General features: G+C 42.2%; 1 protein-coding gene and 1 long non-coding RNA gene across 4 annotated transcripts in view; one reads left to right on the forward strand and one right to left on the reverse strand.

Moving 5' to 3' along the window:
• The window catches only part of Shisa6 (shisa family member 6), a 285,217-nt gene that overhangs the window by 123,974 nt on the left and 134,813 nt on the right, over positions 1-26,430 (forward strand). For 2 of the 3 annotated variants that reach the window (XM_078042901.1, XM_078042899.1), the window contains one exon: positions 2,130-2,225. The exons of the other annotated variant lie outside the window; for it this stretch is intronic. In XM_078042901.1, coding sequence (XP_077899027.1) covers positions 2,130-2,225 — 96 coding nt within the window. The remainder of the gene's footprint in view (positions 1-2,129; positions 2,226-26,430) is intronic. 3 annotated transcript variants of the gene reach the window in all.
• LOC120884199 (uncharacterized) overlaps positions 1-26,430 on the reverse strand; it is a 218,645-nt gene that overhangs the window by 30,481 nt on the left and 161,734 nt on the right. The window contains exons 9-11 of the long non-coding RNA XR_013436335.1: positions 17,404-19,457; positions 17,046-17,186; positions 3,427-3,679 (exon numbers count right to left, since the gene is read on the reverse strand). This is a non-coding gene — a long non-coding RNA (uncharacterized LOC120884199). The remainder of the gene's footprint in view (positions 1-3,426; positions 3,680-17,045; positions 17,187-17,403; positions 19,458-26,430) is intronic.

Below are 26,430 nucleotides of genomic sequence, written 5' to 3' on the forward strand. Positions count from 1 at the left end.
AATTTATTTCAAAGTCCAGGGAACCAGTGATGAATGCTCATGATACTCATGCTGTAGGACAAGCGTCGTGTGTGATTCCTGGACCAGCAACACTGACGTTAGCAGGGACCTTGATAGACATGCAAACTCTAATCCACATCTTCCGAATCAGGCCCCCACGATCTTTTTAAGCTTTCCTATTTATTCTGATATGGGCTTAGGTTTGAGATCTGGAATAAGAAGGGAGGAGTTGGGGCCAGACTTTACCCTCCAGAGGAAGAGCTTCAGAGTTGTGCACATCAATAGTGGATGGTGTACCTATAGTGGTCCCAGTTAACCCACCCAAATAAACTCAATTTAGGTTGTTTCTCCACTTATGCTAGGGCAGCGGTTCTCATTGCCTACAGTGAGGAGTTGGAAACCCATGAGTTAAAAATACCCCTGTCTAAGCCTTCACTCCCCACCGTTGAATTAGACTCCCTGGGAGTTGGTCTGGGTATCTATATTTTTGACAGCTTCCAAATAATTCCAATACGCACCCTTGGTTGAGATCTACTGATCTAGAGGGCACCTGGCTAAGAAAAATTGATTTGTTTTGTGTTTGCACTTATCAGGAATTTTTCTGTTGGACATTTACTTTGCCTATTTAGATTATAAAAATTTCATATTCATCCTAGAAAAACTTGGAAAATATAGGCAAGTTGAAAGGAGAAATAAATTAACACTCATGTTCTAACTATCCAAGGGCAGCTGACAATGTCTTTGTGAGTTTTCTTTCAATCTTTTCAATTTTTTTTTTTTGTGTGTGTGCGCGCAACTGGCTTGAATTTTTACAGCACTGTTATCACATTTAAAATCCCGTTTTCTATCCAGTTTTTAACTTTATATCTTAAGTGGTTCCGCACATTATTATAATTAGAATTTTTCATACATGCTTTTGGTAATGTGAAAAGAAAAAAGACTTTTTCTCCATTTTTGCATGTACCTACTTCAGGATGGCAGTTAGAAAGTTCTTTCTTTCTTTACATTGCCTGTATTTCAAGGATATTTTAAAACCCTACTTTGAGTGTCCAGAAATAAAATATTAACTTCCTACTCTGAATTTGTTCGCCCACGGTGATTCCCCTGCCCTTGGCCTTTCTCTTACCCCCATCCTATGGGTAGACGTCTGCATCTGGCTGATGGAAGATACAGTCTTATTGCAGAAATTAAAGGAAGGAAAACACATAAATATTTTCCCAGTGTTTTATAACCCCCATTCGACTTGCCAGCTTCCGCTGCTGTTAGATTTTTCTTAAGTTACCAGCCTGTAATCCCATAGGTTGTGTATGATTCATAAACATTCACAAACAGAGCGGTCCCCATCAGGCCCACTCCTGCATGCTTTGAAAGAAAGAAAATAAATGTACAAGGCAAGAAAGAGAAAGAAGGAAGGTGGGACAGGAACAGGATGTCCTTGGCCTAGGGTAGTCTAGTGGGCATTTTTTTTTTTTTTTTACTATAATGGTACAAAAGTAACGCACATTCAGTAGAAACCACACTTTGCATTTTGAATTTTGATATATTTTCCTGGGTTAGCAATATGTTGTGATGCTAGGCATCGGGAGTGAGCCACAGCCGCCTGGTCAGCCATGGGATCGATCACAAGGGGAAAGAGCAGATCCTCAATCTGCGGTGTGTGGCTGAGCTACGTTCAGTCGGGTAGACATAGCAAACGAATTTTCATCATGGGACGTTTCAACTTGCCCTGGGTTTATCAAGAGGCAACCCTATTGTCAGTTGAGGAGCATCTCTAAAGAATGTTCTGGTGTTTTGTACTTGGTTAGAAATGCCAAAATCAATTCATGTGTCTCCTTTTTCTCTTCTCTGCTTTCAACGTGATGTTATTCTTTGTTGAACAGTAACAAATATATACACATAAAGTTATCTATGTGTATATATGTATATGTATATATATATATATAGAAATATATTCTCGGTAATATATATTGTATATATATTATATTTTTCCTTGAGTCCTTCTGCCTTGTGACTCAGCTGCTGATTTGAACCTAAGTGCACCATCACTCACTGCTGGTTGATGGAGCTGCCATTGTCTTCTGTTTTGATGTGGTGGATGCGCCAGGTAATTGTGCCCCATCTTCTTGCAGGGCATTATGGGAAGGATGCTTACCGAAGTGGAGGACCCGATCTCCATAACTTCATCTCATCTGGATTTGTCACGTTAGGAAGAGGACACACGAAGGGTACAGTGGAAACCATTTTTTACTAAAAATACAGAGGTTGCCTAGGGAACCCCGGTCTGAAAATTGGAAGATGGTATGGAGGCCAGAGGCTGGGTCCAAGACAGGAAGGAGTAAGTGGGGTGGTTCCATGGCAGCTTGTCCTGGGGACATGTGTGGCTTCCGACAGGAGTAACCAGGAGGTCACAGGGGTGACTTTAGAGGTCAATAGACTTCCGAGAGACATCCATCCTGTTCTGCCCACGGCGGGGAAACAGGACTGAGATGCTCATGGCTCCCCATGGGAAGGGACCACAAACAGCGTGGTGGAAACACTACCAATGGATGTGGCAGCATTTGCCAAGTGTATGTCTGCCTCTCGGGGCTGTTATTCCCCTTCTACTCGAAAGTCCCATTCTATACCCTCATGTCAATGTCCTGTACTGTGGGTTTCTAAGCCAGCGTGCATGTGGAGAGTTTCCGCATCCTAAGTGTGTTTCTGTAAAACTCTATAATGTGGACCCAAAGCTAGAGGTGGCGTAGACCTTTCTGCTGCAAGATGAAAGCTCACCTAGCTTTCTGTGAGCTGCTTTAAGACCTAGCTGACAGCTTGCAGAGCATCTGGGCAGGGGGTCTGGAATCCTCCTCCACTCTCTCTTTTGTTTAAACAAGCATCCTACTAGTGTTGTGAGCATTCTGTCACCTCAAGAGTAACTGGATCCCTAACTCCTTGATTACCTTCCCAACACCTGTGTGCTGTTATCCACCAAATGTGAATCCTGTTGTCGGGGGGAGTATATCCCTGTCTTCCTCTGAAATATGTGTCTGTTCCCAGTGTGAGTGAACAAGGAACTTTGCAAATATTTTCTTACATTCCATGCATCTACTTTTTAAATCCTTCTGTGATGTTTGTTCATCCTATAGAGAAAAACAAATCTGTATCTGTGTATGTACTTTCTGTTGTGTCTATTTGTGTCTAAATAAAGTTTATTAAGGATACAGGTGGCATTTCTGGCTATGAAAAGTTGCAGCATTAAATTGGGACCGACCAAGGGAAACGGGCTGCACGGTTAACCACTGGGAAATACAATCTTAGAGACACTCGGATCAACTCGAACCTGGGATTGCAAGCCCCCGTGTTACTTGCTTCATAATAATTACCCATCGCTGTGAAACAGATCACTCTAAAACTTAGCCTCTTAAAACAATAATAAATATTTATTACCTCCTATAGTTTCTATGGGTTGGAAATGTGGGTGCTTCTGAATTGAGGGGAGTGTCTCTCCTGAACTTGCAATCACAGTGTCACAGCGTCCGGCGGGGTCGCGTCATCTGAAGGCTTGACTAGAGCTAGTGTATGTGATTCCAAGATGGGTCACTCACATGGTGCTGGTCATCGGCAGGGGGCCTCTGACTCCATGCCTCCCTGTGACATTTCATCTCCCTGGGTTACTTGAGTGTTTTCCGTGGTATAGTGGCTGGGTGATCAAAGAAAGAGAAAGTCACATGCCACAATGTCTTTCATGACCAAGCCGTTATTTCACAGTATCTGACAGGTTACACAAGCCAGCTCCCTTCAGGATGGGAGGTAGCTCTACAGGGACAGGGACAAGAACATCAAGAGCTGACAAAACACTGGGGCCATTTTGAAGGTGGGCTTTCTCATACCTACAAACCATGGGGTGGAGCTACAAATCTGGATTTTTCAAACAGAACCCAGCAACTCTTACCAAGACCTCTCAACTGCCCGGTTCCCCACCCTTATCCCTACCCCTTATAGGTGGTTCACCCTGAAACATCAAACGCTCCAAGCAATAGAACTCTTTATAATTTGATAAATACTTAAGAGGTCTACTGTGTGCTAAGGAATAATCAAAAGTAAACAACACAGAATCCATCCTTATGGAGGACTCAACATTTCATTGGGAGATACTGACAAAATAAATTCTTGACAGTAAGTGCAAGGAGAAGAACTAAAGCTGGTAAGATTATAGGGAGTGCTGCGGTGGAGAGCTACTCTGGACAGATAAGGGGATCATTGAATGGAGACCTGCAGAGACCGGTCACAGGCAACAGAAAGGCTTGAGGTAGAAACTTTCTTGTTGTGTGAAGAAATACGAAGGGGGTCCACCTGCATGAAGCAGGTGCTGGGGCTGCCCTGAGGTTACCTGGGAGATGGAGACAAGGAGAGAATGTGAGAAGCTGCTGATCTATGAGAACCTTTGCAGATCCCACAGAAGGATCCTGAGCAGATCCCTTTTCCTGTTTAAATGATAATCCATGGAGATGAGGCTGGATATGGCCAGTCCTGCTCCCCAGCCCGATGCTCCATGGGATCTGAGGCAGAAAATAAGGGGGAGGAGTCAATGTTAAGAAAGGGATAAGGACATTGAAGCGGGTGATGAGATCAAAGCTGGCAAAGCGACAATCCTGATGGCAATGTGGGACTCTCACCGAGCACAGGACTTCAGGGTGGCCCTGTGGCAGTCTAAACCCACAGATCTGAGCAGAGGCAGTAGCAGAGTTGGGCGAATCCCAGAGGCTGACCCAGTGGTACCTACTTTATTACTGACTCCCTGAGAAGGGAAGGAAGCCAGGAATTGATTTGAACATTTTGGAAAATGTAAAGATAGACAATGATAATTCTGGGTGAAGGTTTCTAGCAGGAGTTAGAAGGCAAGGGCAGGAGGATGCAAGTCTGAAAAGTCTGGGGCCAGATTGGGGGAATGCTAGAGTGCAGGATTTCTGAGGTGGTGCAGTTTGGGGGTAATGAGAAAGGCAGAGGATCACTGTGGTTAAACACAGGGAAAAGTTCACCGAAGCTTAGTTCAGGAACCTCCTTCAGCTTCTTCTGGTTCCACTGCCCTGTGACATTCTACCCAGCACTCTCCTAGAGGTCTGGGCTCACACTTGTCTTCCCACACACCTTCCCCAGCCCATCTGCTGGTCTGATCTACTTGTATCCCTGAAGCCATGCTCCTGAGCTCCCATCAGCCCCGTTGACTGGGTGCTCTTGTGGTCTTATCTCAGACAGGGAAGAAGTCAGGTCTTCTCTTTAGAAAAGAAAGGAGGCATGTGGATGCACAGGCTTCTGTGGAACCATAGGCGGCCACCCCCCCCCCCCATCTCAGGATTTTAGCAAGAACCCTCCGACCATCAGGAGATTGTGGCAAGGAGATCCCTGAATCATTCCACTAAAGGAATCCAGCTTGGAGATTTTCAGTCCGGGGAGCCAAGAGAGTGAGTGGGTTGGACTATACTAAGGTATTTGAAGGCTGGACTCCAGAGAAAGCATAGAGCTCAGAAGGCGTCCTATCTCCATGGTAACAGGGAGGCCTGCAGTACAGCTAGAGAGAGAGAGAGAGGGAGAGGGCTGGACCTGTTTTTTTTTTGCCAGAGAATGGTCTCTGTGAGGCTTCACTTCCTGGGGGCATTCTTTCCTGTCCATAAGGGAGGGGTGGGCGGAAGGAGTGGGAGCCGAGCAGGGAGGAAGCTTTCTTTCACAGTTGAGGGCACCGAAGCTGTAAGCCATCGACTGGTGGTTTGGTCTGTGCACGTGGGACAGCTCCCTTGTGTACTCTCGGCTTGTTCACTGCTGATTAACGTCGGAATCCTGAGCACTAGTCATTAACTTGGTGTGCTCAGCTTTTATTCAGTGGTGTTTCACATGATCCCTGGCCAGCACACAGAGCTGTCCCTAAGTATTGCCCTTATGAAAATATGTGGCATCAGTATGGTTTCATGTTTTGTTAAAAATTGAGTCAACCTTGTATGGGGCCTGATTGCTTTGTTTGCAAGGATGGAGCTGCATGAATGGTGGATTCCACCTACACCCAGTGGATCCATCTCCTGATATAACTTCTATTCAAACAAAATAAAGAGAATTAAGGCAAAACAAAACCCAGTGCAATACCTTTGAGATCTTTCCAAGTTGGATACCTCTGTTTGCAAGCTCAGCCATTTTGCTTAAAGGCCACTCTTCCACAAAAGTCCTATTTCCATATGGCTTCGGTTAACAAGAATACGCATGCATGACCCTTCAGAAATCTGAAAGGATGTTCTGATTCTCTTCCATCCTGCTCAGCACTCTGTTCCCACCAAGGTTACTTTCAGCAACAATGAAACCATAGCATCCTGGACCCACTTTCCAAACTATTCATGACATTCACCTCTAAATCAGCACCACCCAGTTTATCTTCAGAGACCCATTTGAGCCAATAAGTCTTCCGCCTCATAAGTCAGTACAAGCTGACCAAAGAAATAAGCATCATTCCTCTTTGGCTTATCTCCTCATTCTAATAGAGTGTTTGAGTTGAATTGACACAGAGACTGTTGTCTTCATGTGGCATCTAAGCTGTTAACCAACTCACACTACTTTAATAAATATGTCAAGAGAAAAATTTCCAAGAGAAAAATTTCCATGCAGCAGGCCCTATGCTGAGCCCTAGCCCATGCATGTCCCTGTTGAATGCTTCTCTATGGATCTGCTCCCATTGGACCATGCAGGTGCTGGACCAGTCTACTGGTACAATCTGCTGGGCTGATGTAAGAAGAAAGGTAGTGTAGGACAAAAGATGCGCAAGTCAGGATGCACTGCAAGTCTCCGTGCTTTGGGAAGTTTCAGCTCTTCCTTGTAAAGTGCATGTATATTCAGCTTAGGAGGAGTAACCTGGGTACAGCTAAATTTCCCATGACCCTCAGCATTGAGAAAAGAGACAAGACTTTCTGGACCTTGGTATCATCAATGCATCCTTTATAAGCCTCAGTGCCACCAACCTGACTCTCTATCAGGCAAGAGGGGAAAATCATATGAGGCTTTTCACCCTGAGTATTGGTGCTGTCTTTCAAATCTCTTTGGGAGAGGACAGAGGATTAAGTTCTGTTTTCATAAAGGCTGGCTTGCCCAGCCAGAGGTCTAACATTTCTGTGCTCTTGTTCTTCTATTTTTTTTCCCCCAATCCTTTTTTTAGTGCCAGATCTGAGCTCTCTCTTACCATGACCTTTGGCTCAAGTTAGCTATAGGAGCAAGTTTGTGGCCAGTACAATCTCTCTTCCTGGCACTGACCAGTCATCCAAGTTGGGAATCTCCTCTTCCCAAGGAGCCAACCTTGGCATTTACTCCCCTCACTTTCTTCCCACTGCCAAGAGTCTCAAACACCCTTAGCTTTGGGACTCAGTCAAGTCACAGGAAAAATGTAGAAATAGGAGCTTTATGTTACTAAGGGTCTATGTGGACCTCTTCATCAACAGTTACCAGAATTCCATGGGGTCCTAGAAGTGGGGCATAAGTCCGGTATTGTTAGGAAACCATCATCTAGAACACAATCATGCTATTCTGGGGCTCTGCTCTTACACTGATTATTAGCAGGGCAGAATAAAGAATTCCAGTCTTTCCTGCCCAGAATCATGACCTCAGCCTCAGTCTTATTCTCCTCCAAATATGGATATAAATTTCCCTCATTAGATCATTGTGAAAGAAAAACAAATGGCAAAAAGAAGAGAGTCATTGGGGATCAGACATGGTCAACTCCTAGCTCCTCCATTTGCTATATGACCTTGACCTCTATGACATTATTCTATAAGCTAAGATCATATGTACCAGTTACCTCTCAGAGCTGCTGTGGAGATTCTAGAGAAACACATGCACCAGATCTCTAAGCACTCAGGCAAGGTAGTCTTGCTTCAGAGTGAAACAGAATAAAAAAACTAGATCCAGCAGCAAGGGCTGCTGGGCAGCTAGTTAGAAATGCACACTTTCAGGCTGTACCCCAAATCAACTGAATCACAATCAGTTAACAAGATCTCCAGGAAATTCATAAATACACATTAAAATTTGAGAAGCATTGATATAATTTTTTTTAAAAAAATTTGGATAAAGTCCTCTCAATGGTCTCCAAGGTCACCTCCATTTCCGAGATTCATTCATCATCCTCATGGATTAGAAAGCAGGTTCTCCTGTAGCTAAGAAGAGAAATACCTGAGCTCAGAGGGGTGATACAAAGAGACCAGAGTTAGGACTCTGGTGTCCTGTCCAAGATGGAGAACCAGACAAAAATGGCAGCACAGACACGGGCATTTTCCCATTTCCACAAAATAAAATATTGGTTGAGTAAAGATAAGCAAGACAACATCTATCTTCCAGAAGCTGGGTGGTCTGATTCCTGTCAAGTGAATGGGAAGTTCCATGCAGTGGATCCAGAGATGTGCTGAAGGGGTTTAAAGGAAGGAAACATGGCCACTGAATGAGGATGTTCCTAAATGGCTTCCTACAGAAGATAGGAGTTGAGATGTTCCTAGAATAGCAGGAAAGTGACCAGAGCCCAGGCACCTGTAGTGAGTCCATAGGAAATGGACTTAGAAAGGTAGGTTGGAGATAGTGTCCCAAATCCTCCCGAGCACAAAATATAAGTTGAGTTAAAACTAATGGCAGAGACTAGGGAGAGAAGGGAGGAGGAAGTAAGTGATGGGAAGATGTTGATCAATGGGTGCTAAATTGCAGCTGGGTGGGATTAATAAATTCTGGGGTGCTGTTGCACAGTCAGGTGACTATAGATAATCCCAATATGCTGCACATGTCAAAGAGCTGGAAGAAACCATAAAGCAATGATAAACGTCTGAGGAGACAGATGTGTTTACCCTGATTTGAACATTACCCAATGTCATGGTACTGTACTAATAGGTGCAGTTTTGTGTTTTTATATATTGGTTGAGGAATATTTTTAATTAAAAAAATTCTAATTGTTTACCCCTACCATACCGTCTTTTTTCTTTCTAACTCTTCTGCTTTACAGAACAAAACTAAAAAGCAAAGTAAACACATGAAAAGCAGGTCTCTGTGTGTGGCTGACTCTGAGGGCAGACAGGGACACAGCAAACTGATCTTCAGCTCTCTTGGCCTCTGTTCCTCTTGCATGAATTGGGCGGGGCCGGCCGTTGGACGGATGGGGAGGTGGCTGGGGCTGCAGAGCTGGATGCAGTTGCATGAGCTCAGGGGGTCAGTGCCCGGTGGACGCTCAATCAAGGCCTAGGTTGCAAATGTCTCATTGTGTCCGTTTCCTCATGCAAATCAGAGCACTGATAAAACGCTTCCTTATTTGATATTCTGGGATCATTTCAAGATAAGGCACCTCCTGAACATAGAATTACTGCATAGAATAAAGCAGGGAGGTTTTTTTTTCTCTTGGAGGTAACCTTTTGGGTTTGAGTACCCCATGTGTTCCCGGGGTGGCCTATTTGCCTGCACTTCAAAGTATCAGCAAGAAGACCCTCTTAGTATGATCACAGTGATGGAGAGAGATGATTTCCCCCGAGGTTAACAGCGTTTTGTTCCTAGTTCACACCTGAAGGCCCTTCCACCAGCAATTCATAAATGTGCAGTCTGGCTTCAGAGGGGCCAGCGCTTATAAAGTATTCATTCCTTGAATAGGATGAATGCTGGAACCTTGTTCTCTTCATCTGCTTCCCAGTGAATCATTTTTGCTTTTGCCCTGGGGGAACAATTCTGAGGGAGCATAATGGTTTTCTGGTTTTTTACTAAGAGCAATTGAACGCGTATGCCTGAATGCATTCAGCTTGAATATCCAGGGCCATGGCACAGACTGGAGTGTGGCAGATTCCTCCGAAGCTCCTGCTTGTGCAGATGAAGATGTGGGTCCCAGAGCAAGAAAAGAAGGGGGAGTCAAAAAAATGTGGACCACAGGGCAATGAGAGAGTGGAACCTTAGCCAGAATCCAGGTGGCTTAGAACTGAGGGAGGCACAGTCTTTGGCAGTCCTGGGCAAGAGTGGTGGTAATTCTAGGAGTAGAATAAGCAGCTTTCTTGGCCCGTTCTTGAATGTGAGTTGATGTGTTCTGGGGAGGCTTTTGAGCATTTGCCCCTCACCTTATTATTCTGCCCAAATTCTAACATTTGACCCTTTTTTAAAAATTTTAGGTAGAGTCTACTTTTATTGCTCAAAGAAAATGATTGCCAATATTGTATATAACCACCAGCTCCCAGATTTCTCAGCCAAGCTCCTCAATTCTCAGAATCTTGATTGACCAGGAAACTGTGCCTAAATGTTTGACCACCTGTTATGGTTTAGATATAAGGTGTCCACCCACAGCTCATGTGTGAGACAATGCAAGAGGGCTTAGAGGTGAATGATTGGGTTAGAAAGCCCTAACCTAATCAGTGCATTAATCCTCTGATACTGATTACCTGAGTGGTAACTGTAGGCAGTTAGGTGTGTCTGGAGGAGGTAGGGGTGTGCCTTTGGGGTACAATTTTTTTCTGTAATGAAGGGAGTTTCTCTCTCTCTCTCTCTCTCTCTCTCTCTCTCTCTCTCTCTCTCTCTCTCCCTCCCTCCCTCCCTCCCTCCTTCCCTCTCTCCCTCCCTCTCTCTCCTTTCTAGTGTGATGTCCTGAGCCACTTTCCTCTGTCACACTCTTCTATTATGAAGTTCTGCCTTATCTCAAGTCCAGAGCAATGACACCAGCTGCCTATGGATTGAGACCTTTGAAACCATGAGTGCCAAATAAGTTCCCCCCCCCCCTCTAAAAGTATTCTTGTAAGGTCTTTTGGTTGCAGCAGTGAAAAAGCTGACTAAAACACCATTCCACTCTTTTCCCTTTTCCTGCAGGCAAATTGTGCTTTTAAAAATTAATTATGACAGGCTGGGCATGGTGGTGGTGTGCACCTATAATCCCGGCTCCTTAGAAAGCTTTGAAAAAGGAGGATGGCTTGAGCCAAGGACTTTAAGGCCAGCCTTGGTAACATGGTGAGATTCTCATTTTAAAAACCGATGATAGTGGGGCTGGGGTTAGGGTTCAGTAGTAGCGCACTTGCCTGGCATGTGTGAGGCACTCGGTTTGATTCTCAGCACCCCATATAAATAAATAAAGTAAATGACCCTTTTCTTTATGTCTGAAACATTTCTAGTTTTCATGAGACCTCTTTTAAGAACTCCCCAAATTTATCAAGGTAATTCTTCTGTGTGATTGTAGATCTTTTTGCATGATTCAGAAGGCAGAGGTTTTAATGTGCACTGGCTCCTTAATCCTGGCGTGCTCTTCCCTCTGTGTTATCCACCCTACTGCTACTCAGTTGCTCAAGCAGAACACCATATATTGAATACTAGCCTTGATGTCTGTCTCTCCTCCCACACCCAAGTCCATCACCCTCCATTACTTTCCCTTGGATTTGTACACCATCTGTCCCCTCCTTAGCCCAGCATCCCAGGCTGTACCTCTCTTCCTTCTTATCCTACAACTCACAAAGACCTCCTACATGGGAATCCACTCTTACCTCCCACATCCAGTCAGAATGATCTAATTCACTCTACCCGGATTTAATCTGGCTTAATCCAGTTTACCTACCTACCTTAGAGCTCAGATCTGTGGTGACTCTCTATTTTACAGAACTTCAAATGCTGCCTGTTAGAATAAGAATCTTAAATATGAACTCCTTGGAAGAGTGGTGCCCGACATACCAGGTGGAGCAGTGGACATCTGTCGTCCCCCCTACTCAGGAGGGTAAGACAGATGAGTCACAAGTTGCAGACCAGCCTCAGCAATTTAGCAAGACTCTGTCTCAAAATTAAAAAAAAAAAATGAAAAGGGCTAGGGGTGTAGCTCAGTGGTAATCAGTGAGTTCAATCCCTAGTACTGAGAAAAATATCCTGGCTGAGTTCAAAACTCTTAAGAGGTTTTATGCACAAACTCTCCCTCTTTTCCTAGGTGGATAACAACATAGCACTCAAGACCCTAAGCCATCCAGCCCCTGCTTACTGATGGAGATTCTTTCTTGCTGACTGCATGCTTGCCAACATGGACTCCCCTCCTTAGAACCTTTGCACAGGGCTCCTCCTGTCTGCAGTGACCTTACCTGTTGGTTCTTACTCGACCACTACACCCATTGTTCAGGTCTCAGTTTGACTTTTTTCCATTTCTCACATCTTACTTGGCCCTCATCTCAATTCATTCTGCATTGATGGGACAGCATGCCACAGATAGGGTTGTCTATAAATCATATTTAACTTCCCCGAGGCGGGCAAGTCCAAGATTGAGAAGAGCTACTGGCAAGGGCCCTCTTGCTGCACATGACAGAGGGCATCGCGTGCATGGTGAGAGAGCATGAGTGCATAAGGTGGGGTGCCAACTCACTCTTCATGAAGACACCACTGTCACAAGAACAGTATCAATCCATTCTTGGGGGCAGAGCCTAAGAGCTGTACGTGTAGAGCTAGCTTAGTGTTTTTCCCTCTTAATGACTGTTTAATAATCCATCATATCATACCATCATTTATGCAGCCAGTGTTAGATCCACGACTGATTTTTTGTCACTTATTTTTAAATGTTTTTAGGAATAATTTTAGACATATAAAAGTTATGAAAACAGTGTGAATTAATTTCTGTATTCCCTTCAAATTTCCCAAATTTTAACATTTGATCACCTTTGCCTTATCATTTATCTTTGCTTATCTGTCTATTTATGTGTACATGCACATACAAAATAGATATGCATACAAACATTATATATATTATATATGTATATACATATATATAACATATATATATCTTCATGTATTTTTCCAAATACATAGGCATGTATAATTGTATGTCTAAAACACTAAAGAGAAGGTTGCCAATATAATGGCCCTTGATCCCTAAATACTTAAGTGTATTCTTCCTAAAATCAGAGACACTCCTTTTATAACCACAATACAATTATCAGAAAATTAACCCTGCTAGAATACCAGCATCAAATCTATCTCTTTTATTTAAATGTACAATGAATATAAAAAGGAAAATGTTTTTCCTGGTCCAGGCTCCTATGTTATCTGATTTATTAATATGTATTTAATTGTCTTTGTTGGCATTTATAAATACAGTTCTCTACCATTTTAACCTCTAACTGGTTATGTTTGGGTATGTGAAGGTTATGGATTTCTGTGTGATAATTTATTTGCCTACCTAAGTGATTTCTTTTATTGTTTGTTATTTTTATCATTGGCGTTCTAGGTATACCATCATATCATAGGCACATAGAGGCAATTTTACTTCTTTATATTCTAATTAATTTTTTGCCTAATTCTTTGGCTTAATACTACCAGCACAGTGTTAAGGATTCATAGATATAAAGGGCATAGTTTGTTTCTGACAGTGTGAATACCTCAAGAGCTTTCCTAAGATACAGTCTCTAAAACTGAAATAGATGAAAGTGATGATAGCTTGATAGACAGGCAGGCAGGCAGGCAGATAGATCTACAAATATGTAGATATAGATTAATTCATGTTAAAAAAAAGTAATACTTAATTTCCATTTCTTGAGTTTTTCCTTATTAATCAAAAATAGGTATTGAAAAGCTTTTTAAGCATCTGTGAAAATAATCATGGTTTTTCCCTTAGATCAACTAGCATGGTGGATAATACTAGTGAATTTTCTAATATTGACTCAGTTTTGTATTCCAAAAATAAATCCCACCTGGATATATTGCATGCTGCTTGTTAATATTTCATTCAGCCTGTATCAATATTAATGAACAATACTAGTCTATGGTTTTTATTTTTGTGATATTTTCATATGCTTAACATCAATGTTCTATTTGCTTTATTAAAAGAAATTAGGAATTTTCCTTCTTTTTGGGTGCTGTGGAAGCACAATGTTGAGGCTATCTGGTCCTTGGAGGTTGGAAATAATTCTCCTGTGAGAACATCAGTGAATACTGCTTTTCAAGAATAGTTTATTAATAACTTTTCTGTAAGGTGTGCATTTTTTGATATTTAACTAATTTTTAAATTTTAAATACTTAGGAATATTTTAATCTGAATTAAAATATTAAAAGTAGTTATCTTCATTCTTAACTTTTTATTGCTGTTTAGTTTCAAGCGTTTAGAACTTAATCTTTTTATCTAGTTCATTAGTTTTTAACAATGTTTAACTTATATTTTTTTGCTTATACAATAATCAATGTGTTTATCCTGTTTTTATTTCTGTGGCCTTCCTCCCTCCATTTTATTTTATTTTGGATCTTTTCTCCTTTGCCACATGTTGCATACGTATGCCAGTTGTCTACTTTGTGAACCACTTCTGTTTTAACTTTTGATGTGTGTATGCACAGATATGTGCACACTAATATATCTAATCTATAGATTTTATTCAAATGTAAAAAGGAAAATGTTTTGCCACCTTTATGTTTTCTCTGAAGTCTGCCCAATGATCTCTCGGTTGGATGAATTTAATCTGGTAGATTGCTCAAGCAAGGTTCATGGCTGTACGATTCTCTCTTGAACTGTTGTCCTGTAGACTTGACACTTGAAGGAAAGTTTGCCTGGTAATAAAATGCTAGGTTCACACTTTTCCTGACTCTTTTGAAAATTCTGCTCCCTAGTTGCTATTTTTTTTTTTTACATAAGTCTGATGGCAGTTTAATTCTTCAGATCCTCAGAGCTTATAAATTATTTGATCTTCCTACTTAAAACTGCTGAGAATTATTTTCACCTTTAAAGTCTGTTAGTTTTACTAGGACATCGTCATGTAACCATTCCTAGGCCAGCTATCTATCTAAAGTTCCTCTTTCTGAGTCCTGATCCTTTTATTGAACTTCATTACGAAAGCTTTTTAGCAGAGCAGTGGCATTGGATGTGAGGGAAGGAAAGACCTACTTGCATTTCCTAAGGTGCATCTGCATCTTTCCCCCAAAACTCAACTGCTTAGGGGGGGGTGAACGTGAATTGACATTATTCTCCTCTATTACCCAAGCAGAAAACATGGACAACATTTTGCTTGACTCTTTCGATACGCATTCCTCCTCACTGTTGATCCTTATTCTTTTGACTCCCATTCAATGCATCCTCAGGTTCTTTTGCATCTGTCCCTTCCCTCAATGCAAACTTTTCCCAACTCATTTCCAGTTTAATTTAATAGCTGTCTACCCGGAGCTCCTGCCCCCACCCATTTGCTCTTCACTCTCTCACAGTCTTTTGCCAAGTTCATGTTCCTTCCATAGAGTTTCTAGCAAAGCCATCCCCCACCCCTCAGGATCCTAGAGTGTCTCCCAATTTCCAATTCCTACATTTCTTCCATTCCCTAGGCACATTAGTTTCTCCACCTCTCCAGTCATTCTGATTATCTTCTCACTCAGTTCCAACCCCATATGGAGAGCCTTCCTTATATGCCTTACCTTTCATTGATTCTTTCTGCATCTATGAATCCTGAAATGTCTGGTTTCCCACATTTTTACTTACTTGAAATCCTTCTCCTGCTTTATGGCCCTATACAAGTCTTACTTTTCTTCATGCACTTCAACCTCCAAGAGTTTTCCTCATCTGAGTCTTCAGGTATATCATTCTATTATTATTATTATTATTATTATTATTATTATTATTATTATTTGCCTTATAATGCTATTTGTGCATATACATAGGTCCTCTGTTTCTGGTGGGTTGTGAGCTCTTTGTTGAGACTAGATTTATGGCCAAGGTATGGAGCAGAGAGACTTGATATTACCTGGGGGACCTCTGGATCGAGCTCTTTTTATAAGGCCCCAGACACTTAAAGGTTTAACACTGTCAGGATTTTTCAGAACTTTTACAGGAGAGTTCAGAATAGATCATCTCAGACTTGAGTTTAAGAGGTCTATAGTCATTGTAACAGTAGGTGACGCTGGAATGACAGCAATAAAAAAAAATTGGTGACTGAACACCAACAAAGATTTATATATATATTTGTTCCTCACACAACAGTTTACTGGAGGTTTGGACAATCCTTTAAAGCAAATATCCTCCATGGGGTGCCTCAGGAAATAAGACTAACAGGGGTTCCAGTCTTCTGTGGCTGCACTGGGACAAGAAGTCGCTTTTGTTGACAAAATTGAGAAAGAAGAAAACTGGCCTGGCTTGGTGGCCCACACCTGTAATCCCAGCGGCTCGGGAGGCTGAGGCAAGGAGGATGGGGAGTTCAAAGCCAGCCTTGGCAAAAGTGAGGTGCTAAGCAACTCAGGGAGACCCTGTCTCTAAGTTAAATATAAAATAGGGCTGGGGATGTGGCTCAGTGGTTGAGTACCAAAAAGAAGAAACGGAAACCAGACTTTGGTTCTCCTGAGTACTTCGCCCTGAAATGACGATCACATCTAATCACATCAGTGAGTAAAGCAAGTTGCATCTCAAGCCTAAAACCAAGGAGAGGATGAATATGGTCTTCCAGGGAGAAGTAATCTTTCCAAAGTCCTCCAAAAGAAGAAGGAAACAGAATATAATGGTAAACTCTAGTAACGTTTACTGTGGCCTGGAAATCCAAAGTAATTTTACTCTCTTTGCAATATAAAGGATACATTCACTCCTTCTCCAAGGTCGGGAGTAACTTCAAATGCCCAGGTACTCATGGCATTGAGTTTACACGTTACTTTAGACATGAGGCAGCACTCCTAATCTGGACTAAGGGAAGATTCCTTGATTAGGTTTCACTTCTGCTCTCTGAAGGGGTTTCCTTGTTTCATTGTTTGCCAAGACTCCTGGCTTGACCCTACAGGAGATTTTCCATGGTCTACTGTGGCCACATCTGAAATGGATAGGAGCACCCCAGCTTCCTAAGCTCACCAACTTCGCCGAGATTAATCAGAGAGTCCAGGGATTATTCCAAGTCCTTACTGGTTACAGATTCCCCGCTCCTTTGGCAGCTCAGCTGTTAGTTAAATCCTGAGGTTTCTTATCTATGTCACTCTAGTCTGTTCCATATGCTTGTAAACACACACAATTCTTGAGACTTAGCTTCAAGATCTCTTGCTTCCTTTGCTTTTTAGGGCCCTCTTTCTTCACTTTAAGAGAGCCCTTTAAACTGATTCACTTTCTTCAATAAAGTACTGACCTTCTCATTCAGTGGAGCAGGGGAAGAGGAGCAGAGACAGTGTTTCCACTTTCACATGATGCAGGTGACCATCATTCATATGCTGTGGACCGAAGCAATTCATAGGGTCCTGCCACACTTCAAGATATATTCTTCTCTGCACTGGGATGGAAAGGAGAGGCAGATCAATTAGTGAAGATTATGGGGTATGTTATTTTCATGGTGACTGTAGGTTCCAACTGTAAGGGTTCCAAGCAGGTCTCAGAAAAGCAGTAAGCAATGACCTTGACCAGAAGATGCCAGAAGGTTCCGTTTTCCCCTTTCATCCAAGGTCAGAATCGCTGGTGGTTGCACCTGTGGAAGGAATTGTGGTACTTACTCTGGAAGGTTCTGCAGCTCAAAGTCTCCTATTCCTTTGATAGCCTGAAACAACTCCCTCCTAGAGAGTAGGTTTGATAGAAAACTCATTCCCCATGTGGTTGCAGATTCTAGAGAATAAGGCCAGTCTTGTTGTTGGTTAAGCTGAAGCAAGGAGAGATGTCTGTAAGGGTTCATAAAGTACTTGACTTTCACCTCACACTCCCTTTTAGCTAAACCCTTTCCAGTGAATGTAGATCACTGGAGTCACTCTAATTGTTAGGGAGTAATTGCTCCCAATACCAAGATTTGCTAGAAGGAAGTTGGAGAGCCATCAGGGAACAGAATCGAGTCTGAGCAGGGCTTTGCATCCATACTCCGTCTTTTCAATATAGATTTAAATAATTCTCAAGAGCCACCCAGCCTGCCAGAAGTCCTGGGAATCTGAATGTCTTGTTATTTATTTTATTATTCACAATTGTCAGGTTCCGAGGGCCGTCCTGGAAGTTTTACTAGGGAAGCACAGGAAAACGACTAGCCCTATTGTTAATGAGATGGGTTCCTGGGATAGAGGTCAAACAGGGGATGACCCTGTGTCCACATGGGGTCTGGAAGTGCCCCAGCAGAGTGGGCTTGCCTGATAGTCAAAGGGAGTCACTGGATGGGGGTAGGCTTGGAGTGGCTAAGACAGGTGCCGAGACTTAGCCAGCCTCTTCTTCATTTTGATTAATCGGTTTCTCTTTTGTTTTATGGAACTTGACAGCACTGGCTGTGACTTTTTGTGGTTGACTACCCCTGTAGTACCTAATTACATAGGAGATTTTTTTTTTTAAAGCAACAGTGAACACATTTTCTAAATATGTTCTCCATCCAATCCCTCCCTTAGTAATTGGAGACAGAGGAAAAGGAGGGTTGGGGGTGGGTGGATATTCCCAGAGGTTTCCTGTCAATCACTCCCAGACAGGTCCCTCTGTGGCCATTCAGGAATACAGTCACTGAAAGTCACATGACATGGAGGGCAATCGACACAATGTGTTGCTCTGCGGCCATACCCAGGCACATAAAGCCCTCACACCTGCTTCACTACTCCTACGCATGAGGTACCACTCAAGAGCCAGCTAGGAAATTATATATTTTAAGTAAAAATGTGTGTTTTCTGTCAAAAGAAAAATAAAAAATATTGAGCAGCTTCTCGGGAGATCAAAGCCAGATTCGGCAACAGGTCCTGACACAGGTGATTCTGAGACTCACATCTTTGCCTTTCGAATGAAAAGATTAATTGCAAAAAAAAAAAAGAAAAAGAAAAACATTTTTCATGTATCCATTCATTCCTTCTATGCATTTGACCCTGTGTGAGGTACTGGGAGAATCTCTTATCAAGGGTCTCACTGGGCAGGGAAAGAGGATACAGAACCGGAGTCCTTGTGTGAGCCACGGAAGACTGGGGTGAGCATGGAGAGCCCAGGGGATCTGTGCCTGGGTATCCCAACACCCTGCTGGTGCAGGCACCAAATTGCTCCCAGCTCTCTCTTCACAGAGGAAGAGAAAAAGAAAATGCCCATGGGCTGTGACAAACCCACATGGCTATTTTTTGTTTGGCTGCCCTCCATTTGCCCTCTCACTGTTCAGAAGGGCTTGGAACCCTCTACCAATTACAAACTGCAGACCAGGTGGCAAAGGAGGTCAGTGTTAAGGGATGAATCATAGGGACTTTGAACTGGTGAGACTTTTTTTTTTTTATAAGAATGGAAAGAAGCCCAAGCACACAGAAAAATGCCTGTGTGTGTGCATGCGTGTGTGCAAAGACACACCCATAGGTGAGCTCAAAGAGATTTAAATTTTTGCCCTTTGACTTTCTTTTTTGGGAGGACCACACTGAAGTTGTGAGTCATTTTAGAGAACAGTGACTTAGTTCATTTTCTATTGCTATAACAGAATACCGGAGGTCAGGTCATTAATAAAGTAAAGAGACTTATTGTGGCTCAGGGTTCTGGAGACCAAGAATTCCAAGAGGATGGTGCTACTTGGCATCTGATGAAGGCCTTGTTGCTGGGGCACAATGTGGCAGAGAGCATCCTGTGGGGGAAACAGAGCAAACAAGCCAGAGAGAGGTTTACTTTTGTAATAAAGGCCTCCTGTGATGACCCATTCATCCTGTGACAACTCATGAGAGCAGAACCCTCATGACCCAGAAGGCCCACTTTACAAATACCATCAACATGTGATATGGGAGGTTAAATTTCTAATACATGAAATTTGGGGGACACGTTTAAACAAGAGCACCTCAACCTTGGGCTCAGATTTACTACCATCTATTCCCTTTGCTTCTATAAGGGGCTGTGCGGCTCTTCACCAAAATCCATTCTCAATATGAAGTTCCCTTTACATGATGAGCAGGACCACCTGCCTCCCCCAATCCTCCCATTTCCTCCCAAGGGCTGTCTTACACAAATCCCTCCATCAAGGCCCTCTGCCCCACTTCATCTGCACAGGGAGACTGTAGTTTTAAAGTCCAGTTGTATATCAAACTCACTAAAACTTTTAAAGTATGCCTGTGACCATATGCATCAGACACTTCCTGAGTCATAGTCTATAGAATTGGAATCTATATATAAATTTGATAAAGCTCCCAAGGTGATTCCAACACACAGGGGTGGTCAACGCTTCTCCATCTGCCATGTGCTGTTCAGTCACGGAAGAGTGATTTTAAACTGTAGATTCTGACCCAGAAGATCTGGAATGGACTTAAGATGTGGCATTTCTAACAATGAAATTTGCTAGTTTGTCCAAGAGCAAACTTTATTTAGCAAAAGTATAGAGTTAGGGTTCTTAACCCTGGCTGCATATTATCATCACCTAAGGAGCTTTGAAAGATCTCTTTACCTAGGTTGCAACCCTGAACAACTAAGTTTCTGAGGCTGAAACCCAGCCATCAGTAATTTCCAAAGCTTCCCCTAATGTTAGAATTGTGCATCCCTACAGGGAACCACTGATCTAGGAACCATTTCAAACCAGAATGGGTCTATGATTCAGCTGCTTAGTTCCAAGCCCAACCACAGGGCTGCCACCTACCTCTCCAAAACCTATTTTCCAGGCAACTGGGCACTGCATATGTTTTTCCAGACAGCCAGACAATACATATTATCACCACAGAAGAGCTCATTGAAACTTTTCCCCTTCTATAGATAACCAATAGCAATATTTGCAAAGTCTGTACATCCATTCTGTTCCCTTTGCACAGAAAAATTAATTCCCAATGGTTGGTTAATACTCCCAGGCTTCCCTCTTTCTGGCTTGATCCATCCACATAGTTATATATTTATACAACCATATAGTCAGAGATGCACAGACACACTACAGGTTACTCACGCAATCTCTCACTCACATAATCCCTCCATTTTTCCTGTCTTTTTATATTCTATGTATCCTCCTTTAAAGATTCCAAGAACTGATACCTTGCTTCCTGGCCTCTTCCACCTTTTTTCATGTCATTCATACCTCTGAACTGTTTGCAAAGCCTTGCTCAGATTTCCCTTTTCCACCTTGTCATCCTGATTGGCTGCTCCTTGCCTTCTAGCTCTTTCTTGCCTGCTTTTGGACTTCTCTTTTCAAGCGAACAGAGGCACTGCAATGCTCGGCATTTTTTATGTGTCCATGGAAATATCCACTGAAATCCTGAGTGCATTGTGCTGTATTTATTGATTTTTCCCAATTCTGTTTTCTCCACTAGACTGTGGAGCTCTTCATGGATGGAAGTGCCTCATCCATGTCTCCATCTGCATCACAATACTCCATCCTGAGCACAATGCTCCAAACACGGCAAAGGCTCAACCAACATGTTATTGAGTCAATCAATGGTTCCTTTCCAATTTCCACCTTTTTGTCTGGTTCCTCTGTTAGGTTGTATAAAACATACAGAAAATGAACTGTTTTAGCACAGTTCTGACTGGCATATCTGCTCAAATCAGTCCATACCCGACAAGAATATAATTGAAATACCCAGGCCTTCCAAAACCCTGCCAATCATTCGGCTGTGTAAATAGGCACAGGTGATTGGTTCTAATCAAAGTCATTAGGGTGGTTCTGGAACGATCCTGCTGCCATATGTAGATAATTATGGCAGAAGTCTCCATTTTGGATGTTAGCCAATCTAAATAGCATCAGCATGAGGAATTTGCATAGAACAAAAGAAGAAGGATGGCAGAGTATTTGGACATAAATAATAATGGCTAGCACTTATAGAGCATTTTCTATGTGCTGGCACTCTTTCAAGTACTTTACATCTATTAACTCATCTACCCAACACAGCAGTCCAATGAGATGAGAACCATTCGTTCATGGGTTTTATAAGTGAGGAAACTAAGTCACAGAGAGATAAATTGGCCAAGACTGTATAGCTCATAAAAGGTGGAGTCTCTGTTGGGACCAGGTAGATTGGTAGCTCCAAGTTTGTCCTCGTATATTGCACTACAGAGTGGATTTCTTCCAAGAAAAATTAATTACACTTCTCATTATGATTCTATTAACTATCCTGCATAGTTCATATGTTAATAAATAACAGACCAAATTGATCCTTGGATATAGGTTGGACCATCTTATTAGTGTCTTCTAATGAGAAGAGCACTTCTCAAATTTTAAGTTTATCCAGTTCTGTTTCTTTCTTTTTTCTCTTTCTCAGATACACACACACACACACACACACACACACACACACAGACACACACACACACACAAAGACATATTCACCTCTCAGGACAAAAAAATAAAATCTCAGGGACCTAAAATGAACAAGTTGCTTAAATAAGCAAAATGAAAGTATTCAGAAGGAGAACAATGTTTTCTTTTTTCCTCTGTGGTTTTTATTTGCTTTTGGAGATAAGACTGGGGTGTTGGAGTTTGACTGATGGCTTCTGAGTTGAATATCCTCCTGAACATCCTCTGAGTTGAACATCCTCTTGTGAGTGATATCACTCTTTGCTATTGCTTGATGGCTCTTTCCTGGGTCCACTAGGAACCCAAGACCCCCTCCTGTGCTCTCTAGGGTGTGGCCCAATCCCTTGGCTCCAAGAAGAAGACTAGAGTTGGGGGAGCCTGTCTCCCATTACAGAACCTGCCTATGAAAGGAATCTGTCCTCATGACCGGAGTTTTGACCTTTCAGTGACCTCATTGGTGACCTCACATTTGAAAAGCTAAGAGCTAGAATCAGTGTTTTTGCCTGGCGATTTCTTCCAAGATAGGGTTTCCTTGACATCCACCAGGAAGCATGATCTGATGATGTGCCTGGGCCACAGTGACCTGCTGCCTCTTCCCGTCTCTGGGGCCCAGTGGGAGGAGGAGCTGGGAGCTCGTGCTTTTCACAAAGTTCTTTACATGGACTTCTCCTCTTTGAAAGGAAAATCAGTAGGTCAGGACGTCAACATGGTTCCCACATTCTCCATCCTTGTTATGCCATGTTGGAAACCACTAGAACTTAATTTGCAAATAATAATAAACTTGGTATCAGTACCCCAAGGGCACGGGTTCTCCAACTGTGGCCTCCACACCAGAAGCATTAGCACAGCCTGGAAACTTGCTAGAGAGGCAGATTCTTGGACTCTTCACCCAGAATTACTACATCAGAAACTCTAGAGGAGGGGAATCAGCCATATGTGCTTTGATTCACTCTCCAGGTGATTCCAGTGCATGCAAAAGTTTGAGAACTAGTCATAAAGAATAAAGAGATTTGGTCCCAGCATGCTTGTTACATATGATATGTAACATACGTATACAAATAAGCAGTGCAGATACATGGATGCCAAGATACACCACAACAGCATTGTGTCCTCAAAGGGTGACTCAGCTGATATTACCTAGAAATGTAGTTCTTTATAAAGCATAAAGCTTCAAATAATGATGAGATCCACTGGTGGGAAATTAAAACTATTCGTTCATTACTGACCCCGGAATAATACCTCTGCTGTGTACAAACCATCATTTGCTCGTTGATCAAGGTGGGTGGGACATGGTTGGAGGCAAATGATTAATTCAGGTGTTTCTGACTTGGAAGAGCTCATCTGTCCTCCTGCTAGCAGCTGCCTTATTGAAGTGATGATATCAGTAACTGTGAAAATTCTGAAAGCTAATGCAACCAACTGACTTTAATCACCCAGGGTGATAGGACACACTGAGCGACTATAAAGACTGGGGCTTTGGTCCAATTTGAATGTTATGACGTTTGGCTAGGACTATTGCAAGACTCACAGGGCAAATGGAACTGGCCATGGTGTGATCTATAAAATTGGTTACAAAGATCAAAACATTTAAAAAAAACTGGAGTGATTTTTTTCTGAGCATAAAAATTTATCCTTTCAGAAATAATTAATTTGATAAAATTACTCATTAGACCCATGTACCGTTGTGTCATTATAGCTGCAGTGTCTAAAATAACTTAGCTTTTCTCTTTGAAGAAGCCAGTGCAAATTCTAAAAGTTACACACCTAATTAGGTCAGATAGTAACTAACTTGCCTTTCCGATATTGTTCTAGGGAGAATATTAGTTATAATTACCCTCTCAAAAGAAAAATTGGACATGGGTTCACATGAAAGATTAAGAATAAAATACAAGGTCATTGAACTCAGAGAACCCATAGTTCCAAATCCCTGGGCTATTGTCTTGTATTGTCTACATTAGACTGTGTCCAAGTCTCCTACTTGCTCTCCTACTAATTTTGAGAAAGCCAGTTTGTGATGTTACCTGACTACATAAGAGTAGCCTCCTCATATAGGATCAGAGTTGAGAATCTCCACATGCATTGGGTACCACTACCAAAACGTATCTAGGTAAACTATTAGTATGATCTAACATATTGCTTTTTTTTTTTTCAGGGTAGGGAATAGTCAGGTTTGAACTCAAGGATACTGGACCACTGAGCCACATCCCCAGCCCTATTTTGTATTTTATTTAGAGACAGGGTCTCACTGAATTGCTTAGTGCCTCACTTTGGCTGAGGCTGGCTTTGAACTCGATATCCTTCTGCCTCAGCCTCCTGAGCTGCTGGAATTACAGGCGTGCACCACTGCACCCTGCACAAGTTGCTTCTTCTACACATATCTTTGATCATTTTCCTTTCCCTGAATCCAGAGGCACAAGATGAAAGGTTTATATGGAGCTGAAGGCAAAGTGATAAAAGCTCTTGATATTCACAGAACAGGTGGTGTTGGTGGAAGAGTTCAGGCCTCCTCATCCCCTCTGCTGGCATGAACCACAAGTTGTCCGTTAATGTCTGGATGCTTTTCAGTCTTCCTGGAGTCTAATAATTATCTTTGATTGTTCGAGATCTCTTTGATCTGATTTTAACTTTCTGAAGCTACCATCCATAGGGTCAGGCTCAAACAAGGAGGAAAAACTCATTTTGGCTCTAAACCCACCTTCCCAGTCTTAATCTCCTCAATCAACAACTCTCAGAAGAAGCTGGATAAGTTTATCCAGTTCCCTGAATCAACATTAATTCTTGCAATCAACTCTGTGCCTCCAAGTCCTCTGTCTATGTCTTCTTTAAGTCCCATGATTCTACAATTTAGGTACTTCTACAAGTTAGGTACTAAGATCTCTAAGGTACAGATGAGGAGAAGGAAACTTGGAGAGATGAAGTGTTTGCCCAAATTTATACAGCTATTAAGTAGCAGAGCCAATATTTGCACTTAGGTCCAATTAGAATCAGCACTAGAGTAAGATCTCTACAGCAAACTCTTTCCTTTTTCTCTTGTTATGAAAGTGTGTCACTGACTGATAATGTGGAAGATCTGCCAGTGGGTGCTCACCAGGACCCTAGTCTATTCCTTAGATTCAAGATGCCCCGTGCATCTACTTCTCTAGTTTGGCTCCAGGAATAGTTTAGGAGTTGGTGGTTGTCGAAAGGTGGCCCTTGACCTGCAGCATACACCACCTATTAATAAGTTAGAAATGCAAATTCTTACACCTACTGACTCAGAAAATCTGGATGTGGAGTCCAGAATCCTGTGTTTTAACAAGTCACCTGCATTGATTCTAACCCACGAGCAAGATCTGAGAACCATTGTTCTAACAGTTTTTGGAGAAGCCTGAAACAGTGTCACTGAGACTAAATTCAACCCTTTAGTTTCTCCTACTAATTTTTTAATCTTTCATGTATTTAAAAATTCCTCAGATGGACTTTAAAGCCCTATATTGTTTTTTTTTTTTTTTTTTTTTTTTTTTTACCAAAATTACTTCTATTTCATTAAAGTTACCATGGACTCCTCAAACCTGGCACAGAGAGTTTCTGTGGGACATTTTAGGGGACAGCAACTGGGTCTTCATTTTGCAACTTTGACCTTGCCGAGAAATCGGGATTTTCTTCTATTTACTTGGATCTTTATTTACCGTACATACCCCAGGATTCCAGTAGGTGTGTTCTAAGAGTTTCCAGACCTTTTAGGATAGAGTGACAAGAAAGAAAGGGGGGGGGGGGAGAAAGAGAGAGAGAGAGAGACCAAGATACTGTCTCTTCCTTCCATTTTCTGTCATTAATCAATGTCTAGCAATTTATAAGTCCCTTTTGAAAAGGGACTCTGATTTTATTTTAGCTTCCTTTTCCCTCAAGGATATTTGGAAAAGAGAAGGAAAAGCTTTTCTCTTATACGTGGGACTGTTGCTTATCAAGGGCAAGTTGTAGAACAGGAGATGAGCTTTGAAGATGTTCAGAACCGGGTTTAAATATCATTTCCACTTTATCCCTTTTGAGGGCTTGAGAAAAAATAATTGAAAACCTCTGGACTTTTTCATCTTTAACATGGAGAAAATCATACTGCATAGGGCTGAAAATTATATGGCACATGAGAGTGAAGTACCCTACCACAATGATTGGCATATTGTAGGTGTTAAATGAATAACACCTGCCTAGTGCTATTGTGGAGAATAGCATGGTCTTGCTTCCTTGGCAGCAAAGGTATAGAAGCCATAAGATAAATGGGATGTCTGCTCCTCAAGTAGCAGTTATTTCCCGGTAAGAAATAAAAATATGATTTCTAAATTAAAACAAACCAAGGTTC

The sequence above is a fragment of the Ictidomys tridecemlineatus genome, chromosome 3, assembly GCF_052094955.1.
Source record: "Ictidomys tridecemlineatus isolate mIctTri1 chromosome 3, mIctTri1.hap1, whole genome shotgun sequence".
NCBI lineage: Eukaryota > Metazoa > Chordata > Mammalia > Rodentia > Sciuridae > Ictidomys > Ictidomys tridecemlineatus.